The sequence below is a fragment of the Stigmatopora nigra genome, chromosome 14 (genome assembly GCF_051989575.1).
Source record: "Stigmatopora nigra isolate UIUO_SnigA chromosome 14, RoL_Snig_1.1, whole genome shotgun sequence".
Lineage (NCBI taxonomy): Eukaryota > Metazoa > Chordata > Actinopteri > Syngnathiformes > Syngnathidae > Stigmatopora > Stigmatopora nigra.
In genome coordinates this window covers 937,727-955,992 of record NC_135521.1, presented here as the reverse complement: position 1 = coordinate 955,992, position 18,266 = coordinate 937,727, and the positions used below count along the sequence as shown (strand labels likewise).

The following is an 18,266-nucleotide window of genomic DNA, read 5'->3' as shown; positions in this document are numbered from 1 at the left end:
GACTTTCATGCTCAACATCCCTGACATAGACTCTCATATTTAAATATCATGACGTCTTTCAACATACTAGATACTTCATTTAAAACTACGCACAAGTGCAACATGAAAGAGTTGAGCAAGTGGACATGGCAAGAAATCAGTACGGTGGAGCTTTTCTTGAAAGCAAAGCAGTGCTCACCTGCTGGCTCTCAAAGGTCCACGTGCTGTCTGGTAATGAGGCGTCCAGAACGCTGATGACCTCTTTAAAGTCGCTGGTGCTGCTGGGCTTGACCAGCGTGAAGTCGCTGTACTCCGACATGGGCGACATGCACGAGCGGAAGGAATGGCTCTGAGACATGGCGTCTCCGCCCAGGACCTCCACGTACTTGATGGGGCCGTCTTGATTAAGCTGGACGTGCAAGTTTCTATGGGGCTTCAGGTCTCGCTCGCAGTGGGCCCGCCTCGCGCAACAACTGGAGCAGGTGGAGCCATCAGAACCGCTCCTGGAGCATTTGGCCGCCAGGACCAGCAAAGTCAACAGGGACAGCAAAGACACGGAGGCCAGAGACACGATCAAATAGAGCGTGGTCATTCTGCCGCCTTTGGCGCCGGCCTCGGCTTTGCGTCTCGGATCCGAGACGGGCTCGCTGGCGCCCTCCTCCAGCAGCACCGACATCGTGACGGTGGTGGAGCGGGCCGGCTGCCCGTCGTCCCGCGCCTCCACCACCAGCCTCTGAGAGGACTCGTCGCGCTCGGCCACGGGGCGCTTAGTCCTCAGTTCGCCCGTGTATAGGCTGAGCGAGAAAAGACTGGTGTCTGTGGCCTCTGCCAGCCTATAAGAAACCCAGGCGTTGTGGCCTGAGTCGGCGTCCACAGCTGTCACTTTGGCCAGAAGGTGGCCCGCCTTGGCCGAGCGGGGAAGTCTAAGGTGGGATGCCGCGTGAGGAGAAGGGTAGATGACGGCCGGGGCGTTGTCGTTCTGGTCCAGGACGAAGATGCGGACTGTGGCGTTGCCCCGGAGTGGTGGGGAGCCCTGGTCTCTTGCCTCCACCACCACGTCAAACCTTTTGACTTTCTCGTAGTCAAAGGAGTGCATGCCATAAAGGCTGCCGTTCTCCGCGTTCACATAGACATAAGACGACGCAGAACCGTCATGCGCCCGAGAGTCCACGATGGCGTACGACAATTTGGCGTTTTGGCCTGCGTCAGCATCATTGGCAGAGATAGAGAACAGTATGTGGCCTGCTGCACCATTTTCTTTAACAAAAACGTTATAAGATTTCTGAGAGAAGATAGGGGGATTGTCATTGATGTCAGTGATGCTGACCGCTACGGTTTTCTTACTGGAGAGAGGCGGAGAACCAGAATCTGTGGCGGTTATCTCAATGTTATACTCGGACACACTCTCTCGGTCTAAAGCGCCGCTGGTAATCAAAGCATAATTTTTGGAAAAAGATGGTTTGAGCGCAAAAGGTAAACCAACGGGAAGATGTAAAGTGACTTTGCTATTGTTAGCCGAATCAATATCTTTGACACTAATTAAAGCCACCACTGTGCCAGATGGAGCATCCTCCTTGACAGGACTAGGTTTAGAAGTCAGAATAATTTCCGGTACATTGTCATTTACATCTTCAATATTAAGTTGAAGGCGACAGTGGCCCTGCATTTCCGGTACGCCATTATCTTTAGCAGTAATATCTATCAGGTAAGATGAAGTCGTTTCATAGTCTAATCCTCCAATAACAACAATTTGTCCCGTTTGTTCATCAATATCAAAAGTAGATAAAACTGCGTCTGGAGTCCGAGCCCCAAAGGAATATTTAATTTTACTGTTAACGCCATCGTCAGCATCTGTTGCTCTTACTCTCAATACAGACGTTCCTTTGGTGCTATTTTCACTTAAAGATACGGCATACTCCTTTTCATCAAATATAGGAAGATTGTCATTAACGTCAATTAGATTTATACTAATCTTACACGTTCCAGATTTAACAGGGTTTCCACCATCGAGTGATGTTAATGTCAAATGATGAACTGACATTTTTTCCCTGTCTAATGTTTTTTCTAACACTAACTCTGGAGCGCTCAGACCATTGTTATCTGTTTTGAATTTGACTGAAAAATATTCATTTTTGCTGAGAGAATAGCTTTTCAAAGCATTGCCACCCACATCAGGATCCTCTGCCCTCTCCAAAGGAAAACGTGTCCCAATTGCAACGGATTCTGGTATTTCAATGTTCATTTCTTGCGTGGGAAAACGAGGGGCATTGTCATTAATGTCTCTTATTTCCACTTCAATTCGATGCAATTGCAAGGGGTTTTCGACAACAACCTGCAGAGGGAGCACACAACTGGCACTCTGTCCGCATAAAGCCTCTCTGTCTATTCTCTCGTTCACTAGTAGCTCGCCCTTCCCTTCGTCTATGCTGAAAAACTCGTTACCAACCTCAGATGCCAGACGCAGCTTACGCTCAAATATCTCAGACAGCCCCAAAGACAGGTCTTTAGCCAAATTGCCCACCACCGAGCCCCTCTTGAGCTCCTCCGGAACGCTATAACGCGTCTGGGCGTCCCCTGTAGTCCACAATAGGAAATGGCACAAAAGAGCTGTCCCTCGCCAGGCTCGGCATCCTTTTGTCTTTGTCATCCTGCCTCCGTCGTTGTCAAGCAAACCTCCTCCTCAGCATCCTCCTACTCCTGCTCACATTGATGGATACATCCAGGAAAACGAGGAGTACTCCCATAAACAACACCTCAAGCCATTGGAGGAAAATTCCAGTAATATATTGGTTAGAATATTGATAAAAAATAGACGTGATTCCTCTCTGTGTGTGCTGCAGCTCAGTGCATTCTCTCTCTACAGCGCGATGAAACTGCATGGGGGTAGGGAAGAGATTGCTTTGTACAGTCTCTAACCTTATTGGTTCATAGCCTGGCTAACAACAGCCAATGAGGAGGAAGCTGATCTCCATCCTCGCTCGAATTCACAGCTCTCTCTCTCCCTCCCTCTCCCTTCGACACATCGCCTCCCCTTTTCAATGGGCATGATCTGCACACTCCTTAGTGCACAGATAACCCCATAATGCAGGGCAATACTAAAAAGCATGCAGAGTATTGGGCTCCAAACACATGGTCATTTGATTTGTAGGAATATAAATGTGATTGCAGGTAAACAAAATGACTACATTGGAAAATATGCTAGACTTAATAATTCATTGTCAATGATTAAAAAAATACAAAAGGAAACTTTAAAGACAAAATCATCAGCTTTGAGTGTGATAAAAAAGTAACCAATTCACAATAATGATTCATGAAATACAAATGCTTGTGCTTAGATATTGGAAATAAAAATCGAGCCAGTAGTTTTCTGTGTTTGCTTGATTGGTGGTTTTTAGAAGTTGGGGTATAATGTGGCAAGGGACACAAGACGTCAGCTACTATGTCAATTACAATGTTGCTAAATCAGCAATAACAAGCAATGTCCTGCTGCCAGAAGCAAAGCAATACTAAACCAACGTTTTGAGCAGGTCACAAACACTCTTAGTCGTTGGACTTGAACTCAGTATTTAGACCAAAGCAGTGCTCACCTGCTGGCTCTCAAAGGTCCAGGTGCTGTCCGGTAACGAGGCGTCCAGGACGCTGATGACCTCTTTAAAGTCGCTGGTGCTGCTGGGCTTGACCAGAGTGAAGTCGCTGTACTCCGACATGGGCGACATGCACGAGCGGAAGGAGTGGCTCTGAGACATGGCATCTCCGCCCAGGACCTCCACGTACTTGATAGGGCCGTCCTGGTTCAGTTGGACGTGCAAATTTCTATGGGGCTTCAGGTCTCGCTCGCAGTGGGCCCGCCTCGCGCAACAACTGGAGCAGGTGGAGCCATCAGAACCGCTCCTGGCGCATTTGGCCGCCAGGACCAGCAAAGTCAACAGGGACAGCAAAGACACGGAGGCCAGAGACACGATCAAATAGAGCGTGGTCATTCTGCCGCCTTTGGCGCCGGCCTCGGCCTTGCGTCTCGGATCCGAGACGGGCTCGCTGGCGCCCTCCTCCAGCAGCACCGACATCGTGACGGTGGCGGAGCGGGCCGGTTGTCCGTCGTCCCGAGCCTCCACCACCAGCCTCTGAGAGGACTCGTCGCGCTCGGCCACAGGGCGCTTAGTCCTCAGCTCGCCCGTGTACAGGCTCAGCGAGAAGAGACTGGTGTCTGTGGCCTCTGCCAGCCTGTAGGAAACCCAGGCATTGTGGCCCGAGTCGGCGTCCACGGCTGTCACTTTGGCCAGAAGGTGGCCCGCCTTGGCCGAGCGGGGAAGTCTAAGGTGGGATGCCGCGTGAGGAGAAGGGTAGATGACGGCCGGGGCGTTGTCGTTCTGGTCCAGGACGAAGATGCGGACTGTGGCGTTGCCCCGGAGTGGTGGGGAGCCCTGGTCTCTTGCCTCCACCACCACGTCAAACCTTTTGACTTTCTCGTAGTCAAAGGAGTGCATGCCATAAAGGCTGCCGTTCTCCGCGTTCACATAGACATAAGACGACGCAGAACCGTCATGCGCCCGAGAGTCCACGATGGCGTACGACAATTTGGCGTTTTGGCCTGCGTCAGCATCATTGGCAGAGATAGAGAACAGTATGTGGCCTGCTGCACCATTTTCTTTAACAAAAACGTTATAAGATTTCTGAGAGAAGATAGGGGGATTGTCATTGATGTCAGTGATGCTGACCGCTACGGTTTTCTTACTGGAGAGAGGCGGAGAACCAGAATCTGTGGCGGTTATCTCAATGTTATACTCGGACACACTCTCTCGGTCTAAAGCGCCGCTGGTAATCAAAGCATAATTTTTGGAAAAAGATGGTTTGAGCGCAAAAGGTAAACCAACGGGAAGATGTAAAGTGACTTTGCTATTGTTAGCCGAATCAATATCTTTGACACTAATTAAAGCCACCACTGTGCCAGATGGAGCATCCTCCTTGACAGGACTAGGTTTAGAAGTCAGAATAATTTCCGGTACATTGTCATTTACATCTTCAATATTAAGTTGAAGGCGACAGTGGCCCTGCATTTCCGGTACGCCATTATCTTTAGCAGTAATATCTATCAGGTAAGATGAAGTCGTTTCATAGTCTAATCCTCCAATAACAACAATTTGTCCCGTTTGTTCATCAATATCAAAAGTAGATAAAACTGCGTCTGGAGTCCGAGCCCCAAAGGAATATTTAATTTTACTGTTAACGCCATCGTCAGCATCTGTTGCTCTTACTCTCAATACAGACGTTCCTTTGGTGCTATTTTCACTTAAAGATACGGCATACTCCTTTTCATCAAATATAGGAAGATTGTCATTAACGTCAATTAGATTTATACTAATCTTACACGTTCCAGATTTAACAGGGTTTCCACCATCGAGTGATGTTAATGTCAAATGATGAACTGACATTTTTTCCCTGTCTAATGTTTTTTCTAACACTAACTCTGGAGCGCTCAGACCATTGTTATCTGTTTTGAATTTGACTGAAAAATATTCATTTTTGCTGAGAGAATAGCTTTTCAAAGCATTGCCACCCACATCAGGATCCTCTGCCCTCTCCAAAGGAAAACGTGTCCCAATTGCAACGGATTCTGGTATTTCAATGTTCATTTCTTGCGTGGGAAAACGAGGGGCATTGTCATTAATGTCTCTTATTTCCACTTCAATTCGATGCAATTGCAAGGGGTTTTCGACAACAACCTGCAGAGGGAGCACACAACTGGCACTCTGTCCGCATAAAGCCTCTCTGTCTATTCTCTCGTTCACTAGTAGCTCGCCCTTCCCTTCGTCTATGCTGAAAAACTCGTTACCAACCTCAGATGCCAGACGCAGCTTACGCTCAAATATCTCAGACAGCCCCAAAGACAGGTCTTTAGCCAAATTGCCCACCACCGAGCCCCTCTTGAGCTCCTCCGGAACGCTATAACGCGTCTGGGCGTCCCCTGTAGTCCACAATAGGAAATGGCACAAAAGAGCTGTCCCTCGCCAGGCTCGGCATCCTTTTGTCTTTGTCATCCTGCCTCCGTCGTTGTCAAGCAAACCTCCTCCTCAGCATCCTCCTACTCCTGCTCACATTGATGGATACATCCAGGAAAACGAGGAGTACTCCCATAAACAACACCTCAAGCCATTGGAGGAAAATTCCAGTAATATATTGGTTAGAATATTGATAAAAAATAGACGTGATTCCTCTCTGTGTGTGCTGCAGCTCAGTGCATTCTCTCTCTACAGCGCGATGAAACTGCATGGGGGTAGGGAAGAGATTGCTTTGTACAGTCTCTAACCTTATTGGTTCATAGCCTGGCTAACAACAGCCAATGAGGAGGAAGCTGATCTCCATCCTCGCTCGAATTCACAGCTCTCTCTCTCCCTCCCTCTCCCTTCGACACATCGCCTCCCCTTTTCAATGGGCATGATCTGCACACTCCTTAGTGCACAGATAACCCCATAATGCAGGGCAATACTAAAAAGCATGCAGAGTATTGGGCTCCAAACACATGGTCATTTGATTTGTAGGAATATAAATGTGATTGCAGGTAAACAAAATGACTACATTGGAAAATATGCTAGACTTAATAATTCATTGTCAATGATTAAAAAAATACAAAAGGAAACTTTAAAGACAAAATCATCAGCTTTGAGTGTGATAAAAAAGTAACCAATTCACAATAATGATTCATGAAATACAAATGCTTGTGCTTAGATATTGGAAATAAAAATCGAGCCAGTAGTTTTCTGTGTTTGCTTGATTGGTGGTTTTTAGAAGTTGGGGTATAATGTGGCAAGGGACACAAGACGTCAGCTACTATGTCAATTACAATGTTGCTAAATCAGCAATAACAAGCAATGTCCTGCTGCCAGAAGCAAAGCAATACTAAACCAACGTTTTGAGCAGGTCACAAACACTCTTAGTCGTTGGACTTGAACTCAGTATTTAGACCAAAGCAGTGCTCACCTGCTGGCTCTCAAAGGTCCAGGTGCTGTCCGGTAACGAGGCGTCCAGGACGCTGATGACCTCTTTAAAGTCGCTGGTGCTGCTGGGCTTGACCAGAGTGAAGTCGCTGTACTCCGACATGGGCGACATGCACGAGCGGAAGGAGTGGCTCTGAGACATGGCATCTCCGCCCAGGACCTCCACGTACTTGATAGGGCCGTCCTGGTTCAGTTGGACGTGCAAATTTCTATGGGGCTTCAGGTCTCGCTCGCAGTGGGCCCGCCTCGCGCAACAACTGGAGCAGGTGGAGCCATCAGAACCGCTCCTGGCGCATTTGGCCGCCAGGACCAGCAAAGTCAACAGGGACAGCAAAGACACGGAGGCCAGAGACACGATCAAATAGAGCGTGGTCATTCTGCCGCCTTTGGCGCCGGCCTCGGCCTTGCGTCTCGGATCCGAGACGGGCTCGCTGGCGCCCTCCTCCAGCAGCACCGACATCGTGACGGTGGCGGAGCGGGCCGGTTGTCCGTCGTCCCGAGCCTCCACCACCAGCCTCTGAGAGGACTCGTCGCGCTCGGCCACAGGGCGCTTAGTCCTCAGCTCGCCCGTGTACAGGCTCAGCGAGAAGAGACTGGTGTCTGTGGCCTCTGCCAGCCTGTAGGAAACCCAGGCATTGTGGCCCGAGTCGGCGTCCACGGCTGTCACTTTGGCCAGAAGGTGGCCCGCCTTGGCCGAGCGGGGAAGTCTAAGGTGGGATGCCGCGTGAGGAGAAGGGTAGATGACGGCCGGGGCGTTGTCGTTCTGGTCCAGGACGAAGATGCGGACTGTGGCGTTGCCCCGGAGTGGTGGGGAGCCCTGGTCTCTTGCCTCCACCACCACGTCAAACCTTTTGACTTTCTCGTAGTCAAAGGAGTGCATGCCATAAAGGCTGCCGTTCTCCGCGTTCACATAGACATAAGACGACGCAGAACCGTCATGCGCCCGAGAGTCCACGATGGCGTACGACAATTTGGCGTTTTGGCCCGCGTCCGCATCATTGGCAGACACAGAGAACAATATAGAGCCTGCTGGACCATTTTCTTTGACAAAAACGTTATAGGATTTCTGAGAGAAGACAGGGGGATTGTCGTTGACGTCAGTGACGCTGACAGTGATTGTTTTCTTACTGGAGAGAGGTGGCGAGCCCGAGTCTGTTGCTGTTATCTCAATTTGATACTCAGAAAGCGCCTCCCGGTCTAACATAACGCCAGTTACCAAAGCATAATTATTGGAAAAGGACGGTTTCAGAACAAAGGGGGATCCTTTTGATAGCTGCAGCGTGACTTTGCTGTTATTGCCGGAGTCCGCATCACGCGCCGTGAGCAACGCCACCACGGAACCGCTCGGCGCGTCTTCCCTGACCGGCTGCGGTTCAGAGGTCAGCAAAATTTCTGGCGCGTTATCATTCAAATCGACGACATCAATTTGCACACGACTATGACTTTCCATTTCGGGTGTCCCCATGTCTTTAGCAGTAACTTCAATTTTGTATGATGGGGTCTTCTCATAATCTAAATCTCCCCCCAAAAATATTTCCCCCGTTTCTGAATCTAGTTTAAACAACGACAACAAAGCATTGGGCGTGCGAGAACTAAAAGTATACTTCACTTGGCCATTTGGCCCCTCGTCTGCATCAGTGGCTGTCAATTTCAGGATGAATGTATCTTTTGCTACGTTCTCTTGCAAAGCTGCTCTATACAAACTTTTGTCAAACACTGGAAAATTATCATTATTATCCAGCACAGTAACAGTAACTTGTGCAGTTCCAGACATGAGTGGATTCCCTCCATCCAGAGCAGTAAGCTGGAGCTGATGGGAAGCTTTTTTCTCTCTATCCAATGGCTTTTGTAACACCAACTCGGGGACTAGTTTGCCATCCTCCACCTCCTTCATTTTCAAGGTGAAACACTCGTTTTTAGCCAATGTGTAGCTTTTGACTGAATTACTACCAACATCAAAATCTTCTGCACTTTCCAAAAGAAAACGAGTGCCTACTGCAGCCGATTCTGCTATTTTTAAAGACATTTCATTGGAACGAAACTGGGGTGAATTGTCATTGACGTCTCTTATTTCCACTTCAATTCGATGCAATTGCAGGGGATTTTCGACAACAACCTGCAGAGGGAGCACACAACTGGCACTCTGTCCGCATAAAGCCTCTCTGTCTATTCTCTCGTTCACTAGAAGCTCGCCCTTCCCTTCGTCTATGCTGAAATACTCGTTACCAACCTCAGACGCCAGACGCAGCTTACGCTCAAATATCTCAGACAGTCCCAAAGACAGGTCTTTGGCCAAATTGCCCACCACCGAGCCTCTCTTGAGCTCCTCCGGAACGCTATAACGCGTCTGGGCGTCCCCTGTAGTCCACAAAAGGAAATGGCACAAAAGAGCTGTCCCTCGCCAGTCTCGGCATCCTTTTGTCTTTGTCATCCTGCCTCCGACGTTGTCAAGCAAACCTCCTCCTCAGCATCCTCTTTCTCCTTCTCCTCACATTGATGGATACATCCAGGAAAACGAGGGGTACTCCCAAAAACAACACCTCAAGCCATTTGAGGAATATTCCAGTATTATATTGGCTTTAATTTTTAAAAAATAAGAGCTGATTCCCCTCTGTGTGCGCTGCAGCTCAGTGCATTCTCTCTCTCTACAGCGAGATGAAGCTGCGTGGGGGTAGGGAAGAGATTGCTTTGTACAGTCTCCAACCTTATTGGTTCATAGCCTGGCTAACAACAGCCAATGAGGAGGAAGCTGATCTCCATCCTCGCTCAAATTCACAGCTCTCTCTCTCTTTCTCCCCCCCCTCTCTTTGTAACCCTTCTTCCTTTTGCAAGGCAATGAGCGCATATGCCGACTGTATACTATATATCCGTATCTTACATACCTATGTTAGTTTAAATTAAAGTGATATTTGTTTAGCTTTTGCATAACAGAATATGGTCCAACTAGATGCACTCCTCCTCATACATAAACATGAGACTACACAGACAGGTTTACTGCCATTCAAATAACTCTTATGACAAAATAATATAGTTAAAAAAAGAAAGAAAAATGTGATTTGAGATTTCTGTTAACTGCACAAATGAGGATAAAACTCATTGGTAGAAGAGCCTGGCTATATTATATATATATTTCAATGGCATGTTGTCTTAATATCGGATTGGTTTGATGAACAGGCTACTTACGGCACATGAAAATTAATCAAATGGGAACAAACATATGAATGACAAAGTACAACCGCAGTGCTCACCTGCTGGCTTTCAAAAGTCCACGTGCTGTCGGGTAAAGAAGCGTCCAGGATGTAACAAACTACTGATTGAAGTCAGGTGGTGCTAATTTCAGCACAACCCCCTGCTTATCCCAGCCCTGGCGGAGAATGGCCAAGGCAATTCAAGACTTCCCACTTTATGTCATTAATATGACTTGCTAGTGACATCACCAAATGCCTGCTCATTTGTTTTGGTGGCAACTATTTTTCCCATGGACATTCTTAATGTGCACATTAAAATGCTGACTATGATATGCATGCTATTTATGCATAATATGAAATGGGAATAGGTACTACACAATCAACATATGTACAAATAAAACAATACAAAACTCAGTATTGCACTACTGAGCAATAATAGTCACTGTAAAATGGTTGTGATATTAGTTTTGTTTTACTGTTGTAGCCTAAATTCATCCCTGGAGATTCTTAATATCAATTTTGACAAATAAGGAATACTATGTGAGTTTCATGATGGAAGTATCAACAAATACTCTTCAAATGAAGCCCGTTAACTACAAAATCTCAGCAACAGCCAGTGTGCCTCCTAAAATTGGGTGACTACATGTGGGAAATCGCTGCTCACCTATTTAGACCAAAGCAGTGCTCACCTGCTGGCTCTCAAAGGTCCACGTGCTGTCGGGTAATGAGGCGTCCAGAACGCTGATGACCTCTTTAAAGTCGCTGGTGCTGCTGGGTTTGACCAGAGTGAAGTCGCTGTACTCCGACATGGGCGACATGCACGAGCGGAAGGAGTGGCTCTGAGACATGGCGTCTCCGCCCAGGACCTCCACGTACTTGATGGGGCCGTCCTGGTTCAGTTGGACGTGCAAGTTTCTATGGGGCTTCAGGTCCCTCTCGCAGTCGGCCCGTCTGGCGCAACAACTGGAGCAGGTGGAGCCATCAGAACCGCTCCTGGCGCATTTGGCCGCCAGGACCAGTAAAGTCAACAGCGACAGCAAAGACACGGAGGCCAGCGACACGATCAAATAGAGCGTGGTCATTCTGCCGCCCTTGGCGCCGGCCTCGGCTTTGCGTCTCGGATCTGAGACGGGCTCGCTGGCGCCCTCCTCCAGCAGCACCGACATCGTGACGGTAGCGGAGCGGGCCGGCTGCCCGTCGTCCCGTGCCTCCACCACCAGCCTCTGAGAGGACTCGTCGCGCTCGGCCACGCCGCGCTTAGTCCTCAGCTCACCCGTGTACAGGCTCAGCGAGAAGAGACTGGTGTCTGTGGCCTCTGCCAGCCTGTAGGAAACCCAGGCATTGTGGCCCGAGTCGGCGTCCACGGCCGTCACTTTGGCCAGAAGGTGGCCCGCCTTGGCCGAGCGGGGCAGTCTCAGGTGGGAGGCGGCGTGGGGAGAAGGGTTAATGACGGCCGGGGCGTTGTCGTTCTGGTCCAGGACGAAGACGCGGACTGTGGCGTTGCCCCGGAGTGGAGGGGAGCCCTGGTCCCTTGCCTCCACCACCACGTCAAACCTTTTGACTTTCTCATAGTCAAAGGAGTGCATGCCATAAAGGCTGCCGTTCTCCGCGTTCACATAGACGTAAGACGACGCAGAACCGTCATGGGCTCGAGAGTCCACAATGGCGTATGACAATTTGGCATTTTGGCCCGCGTCCACGTCACTGGCAGACACTGAGAACAATATGGAGCCCGCTGGACTGTTTTCTTGGACAAAAACGTTATAAGATTTCTGAGAGAAGATAGGGGGATTGTCATTGATGTCAGTGATGCTGACCGCTACGGTTTTCTTACTGGAGAGAGGCGGAGAACCCGAATCTGTGGCTGTTATCTCAATGTTATACTGGGACACGCTCTCTCGGTCCAAAGCGCCATTGCTGACCAGGGCAAAATTATTAGAAAAGGATGGCTTGAGAGAAAAGGGGGAGCCTTTGGGAAGCTGTAAATTTACTTCAGCATTTTTACCAGAGTCGGGATCACGTACACTCAGCAAAGCTACAACGGTTCCCACGGGAGAATCCTCTGGTACTGGACTGGGTTTGGATGTTAATACAATTTCTGGAGCATTGTCATTTACATCTAACACGTCGACCTGCACACTGCAATGACCTTCCATTTTTGGTATTCCTTTATCTTTTGCAATAATGTCAATTCTATAAGAGGAGGTTTTTTCATGGTCTAGAACATGTTTTAGTGATATATCTCCACTTAATGGATCAATATGAAATAACTCTAGAACCGATGGCGGCGTGTGTATACTAAGGGAATACTCGACTTCCCCATTTGGACCGTCGTCCATGTCGGTCGCCTTTGTTGCAACCACAAAAGAGCCATTTGGGCTATTTTCTTGCACCGACACCTTATATAAATTTTTCACAAACGAAGGGAAATTGTCATTGGCGTCCAGAACAATTACTCGAATTTTTGAAGTTCCCAATTTGACAGGATCTCCACCGTCTTTCGCCGTGAGAACTAAATTATGCACTGCTTTTTTCTCACGATCTAATGATTTATTTAACACCAATTCGGGCATTTTTCTTCCATTTTCAATCTCTTTGATTTTCAACGTGAAACATTCATCTTTGCTGAGTGTATATGACTTGATTGTATTTGTTCCCACATCTGGGTCATCTGCTGTTTGCAGAGGAAATTTCACACCCACAATGGTGGATTCGGCTATTTCAATCACGTGTTCACTTTTCAGAAAACTGGGAGCATTATCATTGACGTCTTTAATTTCCACTTCAATTCGATGCAATTGCAAGGGGTTTTCTACAACGACCTGCAGAGGGAGTACACAGCTGGTACTCTGTCCACATAAAGCCTCTCTGTCTATTCTCTCGTTCACTAGCAGCTCGCCCTTCCCTTCATCAATGCTGAAATACTCGTTACCAACCTCAGATGCCAGACGCAGCTTACGCTCAAATATCTCAGACAGCCCCAAAGACAGGTCCTTAGCCAAATTGCCCACCACCGAGCCCCTCTTGAGCTCCTCCGGAACGCTATAACGCGTCTGGGCGTCCCCTGTAGACCACAAGAGGAAATGGCACAAAAGAGCTGTCCCTCGCCAGTCTCGGCATCCTTTTGTCTTTGTCATCCTGCCTCCGACGTTGTCAAGCAAACCTCCTCCTCAGCATCCTCCTACTCCTGCTCACATTGATGGATACATCCAGGAAAACGAGGGGTACTCCAAAAAACAACACCTCAAGCCATTGGAGGAAAATTCCAGTAATATTTTGGTTTTAATATTTTTTAAAAAGGGAGCTGATTCCTTTCTGTGTGCACCACAGCTCAGTGCATTCTCTCTCTATAGCGAGATGAAGCTGCGTGGGGGTAGGGAAGAGATTGCTTTGTACAGTCTCCAACCCCATTGGTTCACAGCCTGGCTAACAACAGCCAATGAGGAGGAAGCTGATCTCCATCCTCGCTCAAATGCACATCTCTCTCTCTCTCTCTCTCTCTTTCTCTCCCCACCTCTCTTTGGAGCTCTTTCCTTTATCCACACTGCATATAATAAATATATATGTTGTATACCTGCACATGTTAGTTTAAATGAAAAGGACATTTATTGAGCTTTTACATAACAAAATATGCTCCAACTAGACATGTGCCTATTCATCCATAACCATGTTACTCTAAAGGCAGTTTTTCTTGCATCCAGATCCCTATTTAAAAACAATGTATTTAAAAAAATAGAAGAGTGTGACTTAAGATTGCTATTGACTGCACAAATGAGGATAAAAGGCATATTGGAACAAAAGCCTGGCTTTGTTAAAGTACATGGATTTATATGAATGCTATCTTGGATTTGAGCCTTTATGAGTTCATGTTCATTTGTTGTTGAGCACAAATTATCTACTTTTACACTCTTATGTCTTAAATATATATTTCAAAACATTACTTTTTGGTCATTACAATGTATCTTGTTTAGTCAAATGAGGAGTACAGGAACATTTGTCACAAAAGGAAAAGCCAAGTACTACATTTTAATAGTAAGGTTAGTACTTTAGTTGAATTAATCAAATTTAGATGTATGAATATAATATATAAAAGGATTATTTTGTCTATTTAATAGCATAGTGCTTTATTTTAATGTATATATTCATTTCAACATTTGCTAAAAGATTAACTTAATATGGTATTGTTGGAAATAGTACATTTAACATATTCCTTTCAGTTTATTTAATATTGAATTACATTTAATTCATATTTTAGCTTGAAATTCATAATATAAAATACATGGTTTGATTTGAAACGTTTAAAATCCTAATTTAAGAGTTCTTAAAAATATAAAAATAAATAAAAACTAGATCCAATTGGACTGAAAGCATCGCCTGCAGTCGACCAAAGCTCGCCGTTGCCTTCCTGTGGCTCGAGTGAGCAAGTGCAGCTTCTCATCTTGTCAGCACGTCACAATCAGCGCACCAAATAATCCTGCTTCACACGCACACACGTCACACTCCCGAATGGAGGTCTGGGGAGCAAACGACAAGGGTGGGGCGGTGGTGGGCTACCCAACATGTCCATGAGCTATAAACACAGGCGCTTCTTACCGACATATATATAAAAAACAACACCCCACAATGCTATCTTCATTACCACACAAGTACATAATAAATAGCCTATCACCCACTCACTAATTCATCTATTTGAAGGGAAAATAGACACTGCAGGCACTGAAAAATAATGACCAATAGTAATTAAAATGATTTAGAATATGCAAAACAGACACGTTTTTCTTTCTTCTTCAGTATAGCAGTTTTATTAGATATACTACTGGATAAAGGCGTCACTTTGAGGGCAACACAAGGAGACGGAGAGAGCACAATAGAAAAGGGAGCTGTTTCAGCACCAGGCGAGTGGACAGCGCCACACAGGCGGCCCACTACTGCATGTGCAAGTGAAACAGCAAGGGAGAAATATCACTGCGCATGCTCTGGGCATGACAAGCCTCACTAAGTGTGTCATTGTGGAAAAGACCAGAAATAGGTCAATGCCTATTGCGTAACGATGCAAAGAGATTCATTCATATCGCTTCAAAAGTAGACGTAACAAGACTTCACTGCACATTCCCAGGCCACTAAAATTCATTATTTGGAGGAAAACGTGTTTAATATTTCGGTTGCACTTCATAAGGATCAACTTGTGATCATTTGGAGAAGACAACAGAGATAAACAAACATATGAATGACATAGTACAATCACAATAGTTAACATGTTTTAGAAATAAAAAAAAGGCTTACCGTTTCGTAGAATCAGAACCCTTTTGGAAATGTCATCTCAGTTTGAGCATATCAGACATAAGGAACAATCTATTTGCTATTATTGCAATATTTGTGGTGGAAGTGCACAGATGTGTCAGCCAAAATTTAGGGGTGTCCAATCTATATGATTTTGTTTCAATGTGTGCTTTAAAATGTGTGATAAAAAGGAAGATTTTCTTACCTTATTTTTGAGACAGATGGTTGAAGAGGAGGAACGGATACAGGGATGGCAGATTGGTCATCGATGGGACAAGACATGAAAGAAAGAGAAAAAAAAGAAAGTGGACTGGTTAGACTGGTGCTCATCACACTTTATTTTGACCTGGAGAGCTTGATGACACATACCTACCATTAGACTCACACACAATATTTCATCATGTGTGTGTGTCAATATAAGTTTTGGTACAAAATGCTGTGATATAATTGAGTGGAATGTGTTTCCGTTTGTGTTTGAGCCTCTTTTTTTTGTCTTTTAAAGTAAACCAACTTACACATGCCTTTAATGTCATTCCCTTAAGAATTGTGCAGCCAAAAAAGGTTTAAAAATATAAAGTGCAAACCAGTGTGTCATGTTTTGAGTCTAAAAATAATATTATTCATATTATGCTTCTTCACAGGCAAAAATGACAAGGATGATAAACCCAGCTTTGACTCACGTCGATACCCTGAAATCAACAGCAGAGGGCCTTGGTGGCGAATGCTTTCTGGATTAATGAGCTTTGCTTACACGAATTAATGGCTGATAGCCTTTGTGCTTTCTACACATAATAATATACAGTCGGAAAGAAAGCATTCTATTCAATTAATGATCTTGCAGTTTGAACCCATAAAACAGTGTGTCTCTGAAATAACATGTCAAGAGGGTGGAATTACAGAAATTCATTTTTTTGGGGCGCAGCATCACAATACCATGAACATGAGCACCTCAAATACATGGAGGTTTACTGTAAGTGGGACATAGTTCCCAAATACGTCAGTCCCAACAAAAGCAATCAGGCCATCATCCCCCTTCCCCCCTGCCACCTTCCTCCTCATCCTCATCGTCAGCCAGCCCCTCCCGTGATGAGAATGCCGCATCTCCCCGACCAAAGCGGGGGTGTCCGCTCTTGTCTGCCTGTGTGCGCACACAGAAAAACAGATCTGCCTTTGCTGCTCACCCCTATCGCTCAAAATGGTAAAACCCTGCCGGTGAGTCAGCTTGTTGCTATGGTAACATCCAACCTTGCATCCCACCCTGCTCCCTCTATGCCGGCAACGATGGTACTCAAAAATAAAGATGGGAGGAAATGGACCACAAGTAAAATGATGCTTTGATAGACGCACGGTGATGTTGTGTAATGACAGTGTCCTAAAAGAGAAAAGGATCATCTAGATCCAAAGGGGGAAGAAATGGCACCCCGAAATAGCCTTTGAAAGGAGAGAATGAAGGAAGTGTGTCTTTGCAATCTTTCAATCACTCCCTTTCTGTTTGCTGCAGAGTGGCGCAGCTGGAGAGGGCGGGGGGAGGGGTGCCTTGCACCCAAGCAGATCAGCAGGAGACGGCGAAGGGCCAGCCTTCCTCTTTCACGAAAGGAAGGAAGGAGTTACAGACAAACAATGCAACATTGCCACACATTGTAATATGGAGACTCGAGTGGTCTATATCATCATTGCCACAGTCAACTGGATAAAACAAAAGGAGCGTATCATACAGGGTCATTTTGTGTCATTTTGGGGAATAGCATCAAATAAATGTCATCCCATAGATTTGCATATAAGACTAGAGAATGTGTGTGTTTGCGTGCTCGCTCGACACCTTGGCCGCTGCCCCACATGACATGTCTCCTGCCTAATCTTTAATCCGACATGAGATTTGTTCCAACGACAAAAAGACACCTTCCCAAGCAGTGGCAAATACATATCCTACACTCAAAAGTACACAAAGTATTGTTAGTATAATTTCTATCTGACAGGAAATTCTAAATAAAAGATAGTCAGTCAAAAAGACTATGCCGGCACATCTCTATTATTGTTCTAATGTATTGCAATAATGACCAAAATCATATTTGAACGTTTTAAGATGTTTTTCCCCCTTGGGGAAATCATATTAATTACTATGAAGCCCAAGGGGATAAAAAAGTTAATTTGTGTTTTCTGAAAACGTTACACTAAACTATGCTATTAGGCCAACGTTATGTAACAAAGTAATGCAGACAGCCACTAAAACATGCCCAATGTCCTGAATACAATATGCTAATGAGGCCATTGTCACTCACTTTGGGGAGACAGTAAACAATTCTGTCAAAATGTCCTCTAATTGTTTCATCACATTGTTCCAATATTTTTGCGGGTTACAGGTTATTTGCATTTTCTTTCTCTATGAACGAGTGATCCCACGTCCACCCATGTCACGTCCCAGTTAAAACATCCTTCTCCTGGTTGGTTACATAAGCTCTCTCATCCCTCCATCCACTTTGTCAACGTCTGCCCATCTCCCCCTGCCCAGTATTCACGCGCACTCACACATTTTCTCATTCCCACTCACAAAGACAGAGCAAAATGGCTGCCGCGCATCACAAATGCAGGCCTGCGCCGCACGGGGAGGTGGCGTGAGCTTCCTCCTCTCCCCTCCCCCGCCGCACGATGCCACCGGGCCGATTTCACTCGCCACAGACATGCCGATGAATCTGCTGATTCGAACGCAAATGAAAGCGGCAGCACTGCCAGACATTTTGAGTTATAAATTGCGTCTATTGTTTTTCTTTTGTCACCAAAGCGCAGCCGAACAGACATGTTAAAGAAATAGGTCGGTCACTGGGAAAGT

The 18,266-nt window shown here is 46.3% G+C and overlaps 1 protein-coding gene and 1 pseudogene across 46 annotated transcripts in view; both read right to left on the bottom strand.

The window, feature by feature from the left end:
- Positions 1-18,266, bottom strand: part of LOC144207596 (protocadherin gamma-C5-like) — a 128,597-nt gene that overhangs the window by 13,395 nt on the left and 96,936 nt on the right. For 2 of the 46 annotated variants that reach the window (XM_077733146.1, XM_077733162.1), the window contains exon 1: positions 3,567-6,154. The exons of 40 other annotated variants lie outside the window; for them this stretch is intronic. In XM_077733146.1, coding sequence (XP_077589272.1) covers positions 3,567-6,014 — 2,448 coding nt within the window. In that variant the 5' untranslated portion in view covers positions 6,015-6,154. Of the gene's footprint in view, positions 1-178; positions 2,977-3,566; positions 6,155-10,848; positions 13,531-18,266 lie in introns of those variants that run through there. 4 more of the 46 variants (XM_077733145.1, XM_077733160.1, XM_077733143.1 and 1 more) reach the window with 4 other exon arrangements.
- On the bottom strand, positions 6,919-9,599 carry LOC144207606 (protocadherin gamma-C5 pseudogene; annotated as a pseudogene).